At 36.0% G+C, this 18,627-nt stretch overlaps 1 protein-coding gene across 1 annotated transcript; it reads left to right on the top strand.

The window, feature by feature from the left end:
* The first annotated feature begins 16,131 nt into the window (after positions 1 to 16,131).
* LOC142619888 (uncharacterized) lies at positions 16,132 to 18,112 on the top strand. Its single transcript, XM_075793239.1, has 2 exons — positions 16,132 to 16,563; positions 17,599 to 18,112. The coding sequence occupies exons 1-2, from the start codon at positions 16,323 to 16,325 to the stop codon at positions 17,916 to 17,918; spliced, it is 561 nt and encodes a 186-aa protein (XP_075649354.1). The 5' UTR covers positions 16,132 to 16,322; the 3' UTR covers positions 17,919 to 18,112.
* The last annotated feature ends 515 nt before the right edge of the window (positions 18,113 to 18,627 follow it).

The following is an 18,627-nucleotide window of genomic DNA, read 5'->3' as shown; positions in this document are numbered from 1 at the left end:
GTTTCCAATAACCTTGTAATATATATACGTCTTTGTCATGAATTCTCATGCATTAATTTTCATGTACAGCGTGTATTACCACATCAGTTAAAGTTAATTCCTTAAAGGTTACGGCAACAAGAAAATGATCCTTAGAGTGATTGATACCTTAGCAATTTAGACATGCAGCTGAATTGCATGAAGTGATTTATGCCTAGGGTAGGGATACGGTACTAATAACCTAATGTGGGGAAAAAAATGGTAACCCAAACGTACAAGAATCAAGCATTGGCGTATGATATAATTTAATTATATTGATTCAACACAGAAAGTAGGCAGATAGAGATATTGAAAGTGATTCAGCAAAAAAAACAAAGAGATATTGAAAGTGGAAGCTTGGGTGCTCAAAACTCCTCATATGTAGGTGTTTTACTTTTAGCTGAGTACTTACCACTAAACATAGACATGACGTGAAAGAGAAAGTCAGTAGACATCACTTTTGTACCACAGTTATTTTCACAATTACTTTCATTTACTTAGTTGTACATGTTAGTAAACTTGAGCTTCCTACCTTCCACTTGCAATATCTCTAGGTATATGTCTACTTTTTGTATTGAATAAAAGGTTGGTGAATTATAGCGGGGTGGGATGGTTAGAATACGACTTTGGGCCTTGGGCCTGATTTAGGGGTATTTATCTATCCGAGCAGAACTTTGAAGCCCACCAGTAAACTATTATTAGAAAGGTTGATAGGAGTTGTCTGAGGAGAGGCAACTCCTCGGCTAAGTCAAGTGAAGATCGTACGGCATGTCATAGTGTTTGGGTAGGGAATTTTGGAAGGTCTGTTGGGTAAAAATGCGTTCCACACAGTTACAGAGAGTAAGAACGTATGAGAAGTATCAAGGGAAAAAGCTGCTACCACCGCATTAAAGACTTTGCACCTACCTCTCTGGCCGCATTAATGGGGAAGTGACCTTTGAACGGTAATGACCAGCTTTACAGCTATTGTTTGAAGACTTCAGGAAGGTGGTAGATGGGACAAGTATCTAACTGGGTGATTTGTGCTACACGTTGAAGATGATGGGAAGAAGAAGAGTAGTATAAAAGAAGGAAAAGGGCATTAGAAATAGGGGCGGGAAAAAAGAAGAGAAAAAAGCACTGTACGTATCATCTTTAATTTTAAGCTATTGTTTGAAGAAGGAAAAAGTAATATAAGACATCCTCGGCTTACGTCCAAGGAGGATTTTCCATTGTTTTTACCCATCGACTGTGTAGATAGTGACAATCTAGCCCACCATTTGTTGTCCAATATCCATAAGACCTAGGTTTCAAGCTCACACTCAGTTGGGTCAGGGTACAAATTGTGCACTTACAATTGGCGCCGTCTGTGGGGAATCTTGTGTTGAAGGAATTGGAACACTATGGCAAGCTCAGATCCACATCACGCAGAATCTCTAGGGTCCCAGCATGAGGATCATTTCTAACATCTTGAATGTGAAAGGGATCGAGAGGGTAGTGTACATACGGTGCACACCAGTGGGAGTTGTTCGCATGGTGGAAGCAGAGTCCCCCATGAGGATGATGCGAAGGCCATGCAGAAGGAGATTGATCACCTTAAGAAGAAATTACGCCGTGCAAGACGGAGGCGGGCACCGTCTCTCTCTGATCCTTCTTCTCAGGGTTCCCAAGGCAATAGTTACAGGCCAAGGTCCAGAACTCCTCCTAGTGAAACTTTCTTGTATGAGAAAGACGATCCTCATGGTCGTAAGGGAAAGAAGTCTTCCTCTAGGGGCTTGGGAAATGATGCTATGAGCAGGGCGTTGCACCAGATCTCTAAGTCACCTTTCACACGTAGGGTCGAGAAGGGGAAGCTTCCACGATGGTTTACTCAGCCCACGTTCACCATATATAATGGCAGAACAGACCCAGTGGAGCACGTGAATCATTTCAATCAGAGGATGACGGTACACTCTAAGAATGAAACTTTAATGTGCAAAGTTTTCCCTTCTAGCTTAGGACCTGTGGCGATGAGATGGTTTAATGGCCTGAAGGCGGGTTCTATTGATTCTTTCATGGAGCTCACTAGGGCATTTGGTTCTCGATTCATTACCTGCAGTAGGGTTTCTCGGCCTTTGAACTCATTGTTGTCCATGGCCATGAGGGAGGGAGAGACCTTGAAAACGTATTCTGATAGATACTGGGAGATGTTTATTGAAATCGATGGCGATTTTGATGAGGTGGCGATTAACACTTTTAAGGTAGGCCTTCCAACTGATCACGATTTAAGGAAGTCTCTGACCAAAAAGCCTGTACGGAGTGTACGTCGACCCATGGACCGTATTGACGAGTACAAACGGGTCGAGGAAGATCAGCAGCAAGGTAAAGGGAAGGCGAAGGTTATCCCTCAGGAGATGAGGGATTTCAGGTCGGATAGATACAATAACAATAGGCCGAGGAGAGATTTCGCTTGGCAATCTGGTTCAGCCACCCCTCAGGTAGTCAACATCGTATTCCGAGAACCGGTACATCAGTTGCTGGAGAAAATCCGAAAGGAACCATACTTCAAATGACCTAATAAGATGGCTCCTCAAACCACATACCTCATGAAAATTGATATTTTATTAAGTGTTAAACAGAACCTTAGTTACGTTTGGTCCTCAGATCATCTACTTTGGGAAAATTAACATTTCACTTCATTTCTTATAAGTATCAAATAGAAACTTGGTCATGCTTGGCTCCTCGGACCACATACCTCGTGGAAATTGATATTTTATTAAGTGTTAAACAGAACCTTAGTTACGTCCGGTCCTCGCATCATCTACTTTGGGAAAATTAACATTTCACTTCGTTTCTTATAAGTATCAAACAAAAATTTGGTCATACTTGGCTCCTCGGACCACATACCTCGTGAAAATTGATATTTTATTAATTGTTAAACAGAACCTTAATTACGTCTGGTCATCGGATCATCTACTTTGGAAAAATTAACATTTCACTTCATTTCTTATAAGTATCAAACGGAAACTTGGTCATGCTTGGCTCCTCGGACCACATACCTCGTGAAAATTGATATTTTATTAAGTGTTAAATAGAACCTTAGTTACGTCTGGTCCTGGGATCATCTACTTTGGGGAAATTAACATTTCACTTCATTTCTTATAAGTATCAAACAGAAACTTGGTCATGCTTGGCTCCTCGGACCACATACCTCGTAGAAATTGATATTTTATTTAGTGTTAAACAAAACCTTAATTGAGTTTGGTCCTCGGATCACTTACTTTTGGAAAATTAACATGTTAGTTTATCGTTTTTAAGTGTCAGGAAAATCGGTGATTATATTTTTTACTCTCGCACTATATACGTGGTTATGATTAGTAATTTACTCTTTGTGCCTAACTTTTATATAAAGTCTGGTCTCAGACCCTATCTCTCTTGCTTTGAGTTCAGATATATTCTTATGTTGCTGTTGCTAATTATATCCGTCACTAAGGTCTATATTGATCCTTTGCACATTACGACTAGTCGTGTTATGAATATGAATTGTATCAAAATAAAAGAACAGATGTTCCCAGCAAATGAAGTCAGAATTAAAGTCTTGAACTCATAATGCAATTGTTTGAAGTTACAATGGAAATTAAAGCATAACAAAATAGTGACAATATAAATATTAAAAAAAAAATTAAGTTAAACTAGTACAAAAGTAGGCAGAAGACAACGATGAGGTCCCAAGTTATTTATGCCTTGCTTTTAGATGAGAGATCTTCTGCGGACTTAGGCTCAATCCCTTTTGTTTTTATCTTCCTCTCCTTTTGTTTTAAGCTTGATTTCTTGGGATGTGGGGGCCATGACTTTAATGGTAAGAGGAGCGTTTGAAGGCACAACCTTGGTCGAGGTCACAGTTTGTTTTCCTTTGTCTTTAGCCCCTGGTGGAGGATCTCCTTGGCCAGCCATCTTGCTTGGATCCTTGTCAATGCTTTCTCCTTGGGGTACGACTTGGCCAGGACCTATAAAGGCTTGTGTGGGGGGAAGATTGCCCTGAGTGGTGGAAGGCTGGGTAAGAGACGCTGTCTCAGAGGCAGCAGTAGCAAGTGTTGCCTCAAATGCACGAATATCGGGAGGATACCATACACTCTCGGTTTTTCTCCACTAAGATGTAGCAGGGACACCTGCAACATTGAGGACTTCCATCCACACTTGCTGACAGTACTCTCTGCACACTTCAGCAAGCTCTTCAACTAATCGGGTTTCTGTTTCTTCAACCCCTCTGTTAAAAGAAGCGAGTGATGCAGCATCAGCAGTTTCCTTAGCTTGGGCTAATTCCCCCTTTAGACGTTTAATCTCCTGTTGGGCAGTAGCCAGGTCCTCCTTGTGGCTCCGAAGTTGTTTGCGTTGCTCCTCGGCTTGTGCCTCTGCTGTGTTGAGACCAGCCTCAGCGCTCTTCCTTAATTGCTCTTCTGCCATAAGTTTGTCAGCAAGTTTCTTATTTTCCAGGTCAGCTCGGCCTAAAGCTTTTTCCATCTCGACCCTGATGGTGAACTCGGTGTTAGCTTTTTTACGAACATCTTCTACCCAATTCTCAACGGCAAACACCTCTTAGATGGCCTGCATAAATATGGGGAACATGTACAATAGGATGTAGAAAATAACAGAACATCTATAAGCAAATTTATAAAAAAGAAGGTAAGTTGAATGACACATACCAGAGCCAAATCCCTTTTAAGGGAAAGGAAGAGTTAAGGCTGCTTCATTTTTTCCAAGGCCTCCATGTCCTTGGGTAAAAGGATGGGTTGCTCTAAGACTTCCGCCAGGTAATGGCTATGCCCTTTTTGAAAATCTCTTATTGAAGAATGGCAAGGAATGGGAGCCCCCTCTAACTCCAGTAGGGGTGACCAGTGGGATTGTGCTTGGCATATCTCGGCCAATTCTCAGCTGTCCCTACTTTCCACCGAGGATTCTCAAACATGGCCTTTTCCTGCCCTCTGTTGTTTTTGCTTCTTTTTCTGAACAAAATCCTTCTCTTCAACCTTGTCTGATCTTCTCTTTTTGAGGTGAGGAGCAGGAAGAATTAGGCCTGGAGGAGGGGGTGGAGGAGGAAGATTAATGGGGGGTTGGGAGCCCAAGGCATTCTTCATAGTAACCTGTTGACCCCTCCTTCCGAGAAGAGACTTCAAGCTTGTCTCCTGTTTCTTGGACATTTGTTCTTCTTCCTCCTCGTCACTACTATCAACATGGGCGACTATGAAACCCTATATTTCGGAGCCCTCCGCAGGTTCGCTTTCCTCGTCCAAGAGGTTCACAAGTTGGCCCTCTAGAGGTCTCTCTGCTTCCTCAAGTCAGAACTGGTCTATTTCTTCTTCAAGAGAGTTCTGCGAGGATGTTGACTCTTCTCGGATGGTTGCTTCCTAAAGACGTGTCGAAAGAGGGACTGATGTTATTAGGCGTGCGTACAAGATGATGGAAGGATCATCCGGTAATTCGTGTAGAGCGAGGAAACCCGGTCTCGAGATGTCTATCGTTTTACGTCTCTGATCACCCGCGATAATAGCGTTGCCGATATCTTGGAAATCGTTTGATAGTGGGTCATATCTCAGTATGAGATGGGCTGCCCTCACTTGCAGGTCATCGCTCACAAATACCTCGAATCGTAAAACGCAATTGAGGTCTGCAACGCTGCAAAGGCTTAGACGGGGCCGTACGTGTTGTTTGTCTGCAAAAATATCCGAGGAATCTGATATGGTTAGATCACAATGAATGTCATACAAAGAGGAATTGAGATGCAATATAGCTAGAAATGGTAAAGTTAAAAGAACCAAGTCCAAGGCCAAGAAAAACTAGCTCCTATGGAGTCACACCTGGGTCTCCCTCTACGACTGGACAATGAGGACTGTCAGACCAATTTTCTGAAGCAATTGAACAGTCGTCCTTCATACCTTTATTGGATTTAGGAAGAGAAGATATGACACTCGTACATGTAAGCGATGTCGTGCCATGTGAGATTCAGGCCCATTTGCTCATTTAAAGCGTCGACACAACCTAAGATTCTAAATATGTTGGGTGTACATTGATCTAGACATAGCCTATGATTGTGGAGGTATTCACTGGTTACATTTTTCATGGGGAGTGTCATCCCACCCTCTAAAAAGGCAATGATGGGAATGACAACTTCCCCTTCTTGCCTATTGTCGGCTACGGATTCGGTTGGGTAATTTCTCAAGCCTACGTCATGGGGAATATGGTATTTGGCCCGGAAACCCTCCATACCGGCGTTGGTATCTACTAGATACTTGAATCTACCCATTGGGTTGGGATAAGAGTGGAGGTTTAGAGAGGGAAAGAATATAATTAGTGGCCGAGGACTATGACTGAGGAGAAATGAATTAAAAAGATTAAGAACTTATGGGAAAGAGGTAGACACTTCTTCGCGAGCTTCTTGAAAGGAGAGAGAGTAGGAAATTTTGAGATTTGATTGATTTCTGAATTGAGTGGTTGAAATTCGGTTCCCTAGGCATTTTGGTGTATGGGAAGCGGCATTGAATGGAAGTTATCCCGCCCAAATTTGAGAAAGAATCCAAACCGTTGGATGCGCATCTCACCGTTGAACGTGGAGAACAAGGTGTAACTTACAGCCATTAATACAGGTGTTATGGATTTCGAAGCGTCAGAAACGACTTAGAGGAAGCGAAAAGACCCTCTCACGTGTGACGATTGGGAAAGCGTGTAGAGGCTGTAGCGTTGGTTCAAAACTCCATTTTCCTTCTCCTCTAAGGAGAAAAATGAAGTTTTTAGGGGCTATTGTAGGGACGGGATGGTCAGAATACACATTTGGGCCTTGGGCCTGATTTAAGGGTATTTATCTGTTTGAGCAGAACTTTGAAGCCCACCAGTAAACTATTGTTAGAAAGGTTGATAGGGGTTGTCCGAGGAGGGGCAACTCCTCGACTAAGTCAAGTAAAGATCGTACGGCATGTCATAGTGTTTGGGTAGGGAATTCTGGAAGGTCTGTTGGGTAGAAACGTGTTTCACACAGTTATAGAGAGTAAGAACGTATGAGAAGTATAAAGGGAAAAAGCTGCTACCACAGCATTAAAGACTTTGCACCTACCTCTATGGCCGCATTAATGGGGAAGTGACCTCTGAACAGTAATGACCAGCTTTACAGCTATTGTTTGAAGACTTCAGGAAGGTGATGGATGAGACAAGTATCTAACTGGGTGATTTATGCTACACGTGGAAGATGATGGGAAGAAGAAGAGTAGTATAAAAGAAGAAAAAGGGCATTAGAAATGGGGGCGGGAAAAAAGAAGAGAAAAAAGCACTGTACGCATCATCTTTAATTTTAAGCTATTGTTTGAAGAAGGAAAAAGTAATATAAGACATCCTCGACTTATGTCCGATGAGGATTTTCCGTTATTTTTACCCATCGATTGTGTAGATAGTGACAATCTAGCCCACCATCTGTTGTCCAATATCCATAAGACCTAGGTTTCAAACCCACGCTCTACAAATTTGATTGTATAAGATTTTTTGGGCCTGAACCCATCACGCAATTGGGTCAAGGTACAAATTGTGCACTTACAAATAGCGTGTTTGGATTAACTTTTTTATGCTAATTTATTTATTTATATACAATTTTTCAAAACCTCTTTTACTTTTTTCTTTTTTAATTACGATATATTTTTGCCAACTAAATAAACACATAAAAGTTTCAAAAAAGCTAATCCAAAATAGGTCTAGCAAGATATTAACAACTAATTTTAATAACCCATATTCGATTATTTCTGTTTTTTGTTTAAAAATCAACCTGTGTTGATAGTACATATACCTCCTAATATGTCAATCTGTCACACGATTAATCACTAAAACAACAAAAAAAACTAAAAATTTGGGTTTGACTACAATTTTTTGCACTTATTAGTAGTTTTTTTTTTCTTTCATTCAATAACAAGTAATTTTACCAATTCAATTTATTAGGATCCATACTTTTTTTTGTCATGGATCGCTAGAACATAGCAAAAGTAACTATAATAGTTAACTAGTTTTATAATCTAATCAACTCAATAAAGTTAAGCCTTAAACAGTAACACATACACTAGTTACATACTCCCATATATCTTCAGTTTGTTTCACAATTCCAATCTAAACAGCTCCATTTTTAAATTATAAATTGACAAGTTTTTCTTCTTTATTCTTTCTTTGGGCTTTCTTATCTTTAACAGTGTTATACACTAATGCGTCATTATGCCCCACCATATTTGTGTTTATCTATTCCATATTTATAGCTTCATCATTAATATCCATACCTGTCTATGTGGTGGATGACAATGTCATGGAATGTGATTCCCCAAGTATACCAGCCAATTTAGGAGCATAGTTCTTTTTTAAGTATTGTGTTGGAAATTTGAAAATTCAAACAAGGATGGTACACAGAATTATGTAAGCAATTTATCTTCAATATCAAGGTAGTATAGTGGATTTACTTGCTGGGAATGGTTTTGTACGTAGAGTTGATGTCTTCATATTCATGAGATATTTGATGTGGAAATATGGTTCCATTCCTATAAGAGACATGGGCCTTATGTTGTTGGTTGGTCTCAATCAGTGAATCAATTTTCTAGACAAAAACTCTCTTTTCAGTCTTTTGCCAATTGACAAATGGGGGCCCTTCCATTTATTCCATAAATTAAATGAGACTCAAACACATTCAATTTTCATTGCATAAGAATTAGGATATATCCTAAGCTTACTTGTTAGATGTCCCCCATAATTATCTATTCATGTTAAAAATTTTGATTTAACCCTCAATTACATCCAAACTTGATAAAATAAGAACCAGAGAGATAATTGTCAGCTTTACAGGAAGGAATAGAAAGGGGAAAAAAATGTTCAATATAGCGAATGGTAAGATTGAATCCGAAACTCCACTCTCTTCTTAATGCAGCAACTACCAAGATAAGATTGTTTAGCAATAAAACTTAGGAGGACTGAGTGAAGTAAGTTGGAAGTTTCAAATGGGGTTGAATAAACAAGCATGATCATGTTTATTACATTAGCTATTAGTACATTAGCTAGTAGTAAAGCTGACGTCGTAGGACTAGTGCTTCAAGCAAGGGTAATTAGCCATGCATCCTAACAGGCTAACACTCAAAAATGTGACCAAGTTTTTACGGTTGTACTCAACTGTTAAGTAAAGTAAGGAAATTCACATACTTAATTCAACAGTTGGCATAACTATTGAAATGGAAAACTTATATAGGGAAAAGTTTTATCAACAGCTTGATGAACATGGACAAAATAAATTAAATCTTTTATCAACAATTGTAAATGTTGAAAATTAGGAACACGAGGAACTTATATAGTCACTACAGTAAAATAAAAGTTTTATACAACCTATAACTTCTATGGTACAATAGCTCTCACAAACTCTCTTTCTCTCTCTCACAAAACTCAGAAATCTCAAACCCAATTTCATAGCTCTAGGTCTTGATCATGAAAATTTGAAAGCTCTAGATCTCATCGATCATGGAAATCACATAGCTCTTCGTCTCTATGAATATGGGACTACCACATACTAAATGTTCAATAAATGGTGGGACTGTCCTAGTGTAGTATGGTGGAGAAATGTAAATGATTTGCAATGAACATGGGTCTATCACGTACACCACTGAGCTGTGAATGTGCACATCGATCATCCAAGTACGTAATGTGGGGGCGCTTCTAATTAAAGCAAACAAGATTGCGTTCAGCCCCCATGGAGGCCATGGGAAATGAGGATATGAAACAAGCATATTATCACCAAACACCAATACTAGTTAGGTGCTGGATTTGCATATAGCCATGCATTTTTCAGGATTGTGATAACATACCAATGCGTTGTTGATTGGCTTCATCATTATCATGCAACTTGTCTAAAGGTTTTCTCTGCATTCAAGTTTTGGATTAAATGGTACCCGACATCACTGAAAACTATAAAGACATCGCTCATCATTATATTTGGTTCATTGCATTAGCATGGGACCCCGACAGATATATAGCTGATTAGCTGCATGTTGAAGAAGGATTGGATCGTTTTAATGGGGCAGCGGTGCTTCTTTTTTCCCCTGCTGCATTCCAAAGAAAGATGTTATATATGTAAATCCGTGTGTTTCTTGTTCTTTATTTTCATCCGCCATTTTTCTTACATAAAATTTGATAATTATATATAAAATATTGTCGATATAACATCAATCTTTGAACATAATGGTGTAAGAGATTTTATACTAAATCCTTATAAAATTTAATATTGGTGTATGTGATGTTATACTATCTTTCCTTGAGATTTTACCATGTCATAGATAAATTTAAGCATATGCGATTATATATTATGCATTTAAAATATATTTCTACTTATTTATACAAATCTCAAAGGAGAGTGTCAATCATCCACAAACCTCAAGAGCCAAACGGAATGACATTTCACTGATTCATTCATAGTTTGCACAATAATCTTTTTTTAAAATAGAATATCCATTAGAGAAGTCAAAATGTGAAATGGATTTTATGTTGCACTTATACTTTGCAAACACCAATCAAGGGGCTGTCATTTATTTAAATGTTTGGGAATGAGTTTTATTTCATGAAACCTCAAAAAGGCTGGTATAATTTACCAAAAAAACAAAATAAGTGTGTTTGGAATTAAATATTTTGTTCAATTTTTAACTTTTATGTATAATTTTTTAAAACTCTCTCTTTTAATTTAGCAAAAAGCTAAATAAACTGATACCAAATGCACATACACACAATAAACATGTAACTAGGGGAGTATACTGGTAATCCATGATATCATATTTCGTCTTTTCGTAAATTTTTTCCAACAGTTGTAATCATAAGTTCATAACTGCTAATGCGTTTGATATCTTGTATTTTCTACTAGTTTATTTGTTTAAAGCTACTTTTGTTTTATCTTTTAATAATTAATTAACATAAAAGACATATGATGTCAGATATCTTCAAAGCTTTCCACCAAGTAATTTATATAAAACTAAAAAATTTCAAAGTTGCCCCTCAAAATGGGTTTTTGAGTATAACAATAATTTATTTGTACAAAGTGGTGATTTAATGGAGAGGATTCAAATTTTGGACAACTCTATTTGGAAATGTCATTTTTAAGAGACTACTTTAATCTAAAAATTTAAACTTTTTAATTTGAGTCCAATTATTTTATATTAATTACTCACTTTTGTGATTTGTAGCTAACATACAACTTAATTAGCCTTGGTTTTGAAGTGTTGATATTTCCAGTGTTTAAGTGGAAAGTGAGAAAATATATTTAAAAAATTGAAAAAAAAATGTGAAGAGAAAATCAAAGATGACGTAGAAAAGTCAAAAGATAAAAGAGAGAGAGAGTTATTATTTTTTATGCCACATATTTGTGTAACAGTTTTTCCAACAACAAAAAATACTAATAATAATATCGTTGACTTTTCAATCCCTCCTACTAGATACTTATGCAAAATATTAATTTTAAATTTTTACATGTTCTTTACATTTTATTTTCTCTTACTGTTTGGTCCTGCCAAACAAAGCTTAATTGAGGTAAATAGGGATATAAGTTGTGCCGCCATGGATTGATTAAAGGAGGAGGATATAAAGCACACCGACGTATATACCGTTTTTGTCAATCATATATCAAGTATCAACTAGAAGCAACTTGATTGGATTTTTTTTTTTTTTTTTTGTTTGTTGAATGCAACTTGTTTGGATCATATCGCTGAACCTCTTACTACTACATTAAATGTTACGCGGGACATTGCGTGTTGCTTCAAGCTTGGGACTGAGTCTGACAGATTTCTATTGCATGCATACCCCAAGATGGATTTTGGTTCATTTTTCATTTTGGGTGCACGTTATGCATTTTGGATTTGGACCTACTTGCAAAATTTAATGCCCACACTAAATGGTTCTCAACAATTCCCACAGATATTTTTAGAATATGATATTTCTAACCAGTAAAAAAAAAAAGTTTATTAATAGATACTTTGGGTTCATCTTGTTGAGGAATTTATTTATATGATTATTTAATGTGTAGAGCAAAAGGATGAGGGTTTTTTTTTTTTTTTTTCCCTGAAAAACTCTTTATTAAACCCAACACAAAAGAATACAACAAAAGAGAGGGCCTAGATTCATCTCTTTTCAAAGCCTAAGTAACCAGAGGGGCAAGGAAGAAATAGGAACTGGCTCACTACATACATGTGAATTAGTAAAGAACCTCGGACATCCACATAAAAAAAATAAAAATAAAAATTCAAAATTAAAAGAAGAAAAGAAGAAGAAGAAGCGGTTAGAGATCTTGGCTAATTTTTAAGCGTTTTGGAATGTGTTGGCACTGAATTGTTTAAAAGTAATGGAAACATTGAAATAAGTGAGTTATTATGCATTTAAACTTAAGGTAATGTTTGGTTAGGTGAATTATATAGAAGATAGAAAAAAATAATAAAATAAAATAAAATAAATAAAAAAAGAAGAGAGAAAATTAAAGGAGGAGGGAAAGATATTTATTGGTGTGTTTGGTTGGTGGATTTGTAGAAGAAAAACGGGCGAGGCGCAAGTATTTTCTTTCCAAACCCACTAAAATGTTCTGTTCAACTTTGACAGAAAACTGAAGAGAAAACACTATGCCAGCCAACGACCAAATTTGCCCCTCCCTCTCCACTGTGTTTGTGCTTTGAGTTATGTTCACATTGTATTGTTTTTTTTTTTTTAACGTCTTTTCTTTTCAGTTTTTTATTCTTTTACATTTTCACCCTTCCAATCAAATGGAAAGACATGTACTACTCAAATTTTTTTCTTTTTTCTTTTTTCTTGAGATAAAAGATGTAAAGTTTTATTAATAATAAATTTTTTTAAAAAAAGGTAGGTTACAAGCTGGAAAAGAGTGAGTATAAACTATAAACTAAACAAATACAAACTGGTGTAACAGTACAACGGCAACTACACACAATATATAAAATCCACTAGTTAAAACAGACTTTAATACGGACTGATTCCTTGGACATGGGCAAAGAAATGTGTAGTACTGATCAATTTCTTTCTTGCAAGAGTAGAAGTCCACGGACTCCACTTGATCATGAAATGACCTCCTAGAATGAAGCCCACAATGTTGAGGAGTGCAGTTAAATTTATGGGTCTCACAAAATCATTGGGTTTCGACTTTAAAGCAACTTGGGCTTTATTATCCATTTTCTTTTGTATGCTTTTTGCTTCCTAAAAGCTAAAAATGGGAATAATTTGATTGATATTAATAATTTGATTGATGTTAATTCATACCGATTTGCTGGAGATATGATAAAGCAAAAGGGTTATCTAAAGGAAGCAACTTTGGCAAGTGGCTTGGTAATATCTTAATTGTCAAATTACCATTTTGGTTATGGAATTTTATAGAAAGCAAAAAGAATTCTATCTAATTTTGAGAATATCAATTATTTTCATTTAGGTCTTGAAATTTTAAATTTTTCAGTATAATGGAAAAATCTAATGCGGTAGACTTTTTTTTTTTTAATATATCTGTACATGTCTTTATAAGGTTGACATGACACCTTAAGTTCACATTTAACTGCAGTCATACTCTTTCATATCATGTTTATAATCTTTTATATTATATGTAAAAGGTAGACATTTGATGAAAAAATATGAACATTATCTAAAACATTTCACATCTAAAAGTGCGAAACAATAGTTAGCCTCAAGTTATATGCTATTCTCATAAAATCATAATATATAAAAATACAGAATAACATTCAAGTTGAACTACTCAATTTTTTATTATTAAATATGAAATTTAATAATCAATCATTGAATTACATTTTCTTTTTATACTATGTTTGCAAAATTTCAAGATTATCTGTGATCAATAACTACCTCATCTATTAAATGCTTGAATTTCAAGTTTATGTATTTTAAAATTATGTATAAAGAATGAGTTTATTAATTGAATAATAATAATAACATCCTAACGGTGAATAGATAACCAATAATCTGACTGAATTTGTCTAATCCAGACCAAAGCAATCCATCATAGAAAGACATGGCAAAACGGATCAGAATTTTCTAACCCGAAAAATAGCCGACCTGAATCCAATTTTTTTTTTTACCCGAAGCAAAACGGGTTGACCAATGACCCGACCTAACCCGAAGCTGAACCATTTTTTTTAAACTTTTTTTTTGGTAAAAAAAATAATAAAATTAAGACAATATTGATTTACTCATTTGTTGTGAGTTTTAAGGAAACAATTGAGACATTTACATAACTGCATGCAAATTAATTGAAAGATGAATGGTTGAACATTTTGTAATGAGTAAAGATTTTTAGATATCAAATAATAAAGTACGTGCCAAGATAATCTGGTTATAATAGAGTTAAAAACATAGATTTAAAATTGTAGACATATGTGAAAAACATTCACAAGTGTGAAAATAGTGAAGCCAAAGTATCAAATTAGCATAAATTATAAATGCTTAGACCTATTTTTTAACAATTTATGTCCAAAATAAACGGCTTTTCAAAATAAATTATGATATTTCTTAGAGTGTGTGTTGCTTAACAATGATATGATATTCATAAAAGATACTGTGTATAAATAAGTAAACAATCAAACTTTAATGTATATCTTAAATTAAAATAGAGTGTCAACCACAATTGATAATAAATTATAAAATTAATTTTGAAGATCGTAAATTTTTTATATGTTTTTATTCTTTGTCTAATGAGTTATTCAATAAGTCATTTGTAATTTTGTTTTATATTTTGGGATATTGATATTGTGTAGAAATAAAACTTGTGTATTTGTTTAGTATCTTTGTGTTATTTTGTTTTAGATAGCAATGTTAGAATTTATACAATTTTAAAATTATTAAATAAATATTAATAAGTTTAACTGAGTTCATTCTTTATATAAGTGATGAATTCAAAATAATGCATTTTACATCAATTAATTTGTTACATGACTTTCCAAATGACAAATACATGTTATTTTCTTTATTTTAAAAAAATCATGTGAAAGATACGGGTCAATCCGACCTGACCCGCAACCCAATTGACCCGAACTTGTTTTTAACCTACTTAAAATCACTCGTTTTTTACCCGCAACTTGTTGACCTAACCCGAACCAACCTGACCCAACCCGCCCATTTTTTACCATGTCTTATCACGGATTTGCCAAAATACTAGGTTGAATTTGGTTTTGTATCCCAAAGCCCAATTGATTGTGGACAAAATTCAGATCAGTGCAAGAGGAACTTTATGAAACTGATGTAACAAACACCCCCCCCCCCCCACCTCCCCCACTCTCCACTCTTTTGCCTTACCCCTTGCCACCCCTCACTAGACTTGCACCTCCCCTCCACTTGTTGGCTTTGCCCACCTCATCCCTTTGCCAATTCACTAACCATGCTCCATGATACCAAGCAATCCGATCGCAGACCTAAAAAGGAATCTAGGTCAATAATCTGAACCCTTTCGATTGGTGGCGGTTTGAATCTTCCACACCCAAGTGATGGTACTTGTCAGGCAAACTTCTCATCCTAGAATTACCTATGGTTTTAAGCATAGCTAAAGGCAATTCATAATTAGAAATGATAGGCTTCGCCAAAATTCCAATAAAAAAATGACATGGGGCATCACTAGTTATCTTAATTTCTGCCGCAAATTGGCATTAGTAATTCCATTATTTTTACTAGTCAAATCAATTTGGAGGATTCAAGTCTTATTCCATAATTTGGTGCTCAACTTTACTGCAATAAATTTCATAATTGTTGAAGTGATCAAATGTGAGTAATGGAGAAAGAGTAGTGAATCCATGATGTCCATCACTCACATTCATTACTTCAACAATTATGAAATTGGTTAAGAAAAAAGTTGTTTGCGTAGCATTACTGAATTGAAAACCATCCCTAAAAAGCAAGAAGCCAAAGGTACCAAAAGGATGAGAAGTTTATGGTCCACCAATAACAGGTCAATAAATCCTGGAAAATGGGTGATTTGGACTTTTCCATAAAAATAGAGAGTATCATACATTTGAGTGGCACAAATTGAGACTGCAGTACATAATGTTATCCACACGAATTTGAGCACTCTTAGCACCTTAGAATCTTGTAATAATATCCACTTACAAATTTTCAAAGAAATCCTAAAAATATAAAACCTAAAAGAATAAAATAAAAAGAATCAATAGAAAACCTTGTGCTGTCACTTGCCCAATAGACCAAAAAAAAAAGGAATAGAAAAAAAAGAATACAATCCCTTTTCAGTTTTCACCACTCTCTTAAAATACCTTAAAAAAAACATACACAACTGTTAAGAAAAAAAGAAAATGGCTTTAGAAAACTGTTTTCAGCTGAGCACAGTGTGCACTACTAGAACTGCTGCTCTACAATGTTACCATCCATTTTCTTCAAAGGAACGGCTTAATTTTCCGACATGTAATGCATTGAAGAAGTCATTACTCACATCAGTCACATGCTCTTCATCATCTTCATCGTACCCTCATTCAATCAGTGTCAAACCCAGAAAACCAAGCATTGTCTGCAAAGCTCGTGAAGCTGTGAATGAAGGTTAGCTACTCAGTACTCACTCTATAACATAATTTATTTATTGATAGTAGATTACAAGGTGGCTTGTAAAAATTACATCCCCTTTCGTTTATGGTCTTTAAGTATTTATAAATCCTTAGCAAAAAATGGTAGTAGAGCTGACTTGAACATCTTAGTCTATCAAACAACTGAAGGGTTTGTTCAAGGCTTAAAGCAACTTCATAAGAGAAGACTTAGGAGGAGGTTTTTTTTGCTTTGTTTTATATCTATTTCTGCATAGTAGTTAGAATGAGGAAATATACGAATGAAACTCATAAGCCTAAGTGCCAAGATCTTAGAGATGTTGTTGTTGTTGCTTTGGTCTTGTTATTTTTATCTTTTCTAGCTTGGCTAAACTTGTCATAATTGCTTCTTGGGATTTTCTGTTCAAACTTAAAAGTTCTTAAGGAAAATAATCAGTTGGATAGTGCTACTATTGCCTTCCATATCCCATAGTTGGTGAATTCTAAGAAAGAAAACAGAAAGGAGTTTGAGTCCAGTAAATTTGATTTTTTCTCAAAAAGTTGCTCACTTAATTTTTGCAAATGCTTGAAATCTACAGTTCTAGTGGTGACAGGTTTAAACTAGAATAACCTTGTGATTTTGCTGTTAAGACTAGGAGGAAAACTTTGTATAGTTCCTTAGGTATTGTAGCTTAGGTTTTCCAATTGCATTTAACCATATGTCTGTATAGATCAATAAAACAAAATGAGTGTTATCTTTTTTCAAAAACAGTTAAATATATAACCAGGTGGTTCATTGGTCAATGCAACTGCTTGGTTGAATTTATTTAGAGAACCTAAGATAAAACACCTAAAGAACTGTACCAAAATTTTACCCTAAAACTCAAAAAGTTCTAAGGAAGAAACGTTAAGTTGGATATGATACTACTGCCTTCTATGTATCATAATTGATGAATTCTGAGAAAGACTACAGAAAGTAGTTTGAGTTGCTGTAAATATGATTCTCTCAAAAAGTTTCTCACTGCTAATTTATGGAAATGCTTGAAATCTGCAGTTCAAGTGGTGACAGATTCAAACTGGAATAACCTTGTGATTGCAAGTGAAAACCCAGTTCTGGTGGAGTTTTGGGCACCATGGTGCGGACCTTGTAGGATGATTGCCCCTGTGATTGAGGAACTAGCAAAAGAATATGCAGGAAAGATCCTGTGCCTCAAGCTCAACACCGATGACTGCCCCAACATTGCCACTCAGTATGGAATCAGGAGCATTCCAACTGTGCTGTTTTTCAAGAATGGAGAGAAGAAAGAGAGTGTAATTGGTGCAGTGCCCAAGTCCACCCTATCTGCTACTGTCGAGAAATATGTTGAGGTTTGAAGCTTGAAGAGAGAAATGAGAAACATAATTACCTTTAGGCATAAGGACATTAATGTTGTGTCAATGAAGTTATTGTTGATTCAAAAGGCACTATTCCAGTATTCAAGAGCATTTTCGTATGTAAATGTTAACACCATACTCATTATCTCCTTCATTTGGTACATGTTATGTTAAATTACCTTTTCTGCATTCAAGAATGCCTTCAGTTTCTCATTCTCTTCCAGAAACTCCAACTATGTATCCTTGCATTTTCTCAAAGCATAAGTGAGGGCAGATATCAAGAGGGCCTATTCATTTTTCATATTTGCTTAGCTCAATGTGTTGAAGAATGCCTTTTTAATTTCTCTGTCCCTGAATCTTTTTTCCAACCTCGAATTTTCTCCCCGAGTAATTCAGTAACATAACAATTGAATTGTTTTTTCATTATTGGTTCTTCGACCCTTTATTAATCCCTCCACAACTGGATAATATTTCTTTCAGACCTTACTTAGTAGGCCTAATTATGTCTGCCAACTTGGCTAATTCTGGAGCAAAGTTTCCGGACTACCATACCCACATCGGCAGGCAAAAATATAAATGTCCCAACAGCTCTAATTGGACAGCCAATGCAAAATAGGATAACCAATTTTATCTACAGATAGCTTCAAATAAGGTTGCTTGAGAGTTGAGAGAGTCAACGATAAGAATAAAGAATGAGTTCTTCCCCGTT

The sequence above is a fragment of the Castanea sativa genome, chromosome 12 (genome assembly GCF_040712315.1).
Source record: "Castanea sativa cultivar Marrone di Chiusa Pesio chromosome 12, ASM4071231v1".
Taxonomy (NCBI): Eukaryota; Viridiplantae; Streptophyta; class Magnoliopsida; order Fagales; family Fagaceae; genus Castanea; species Castanea sativa.
Note: the sequence above shows the minus strand (reverse complement) of the source record. Positions and strands in the feature narration are given on the sequence as shown.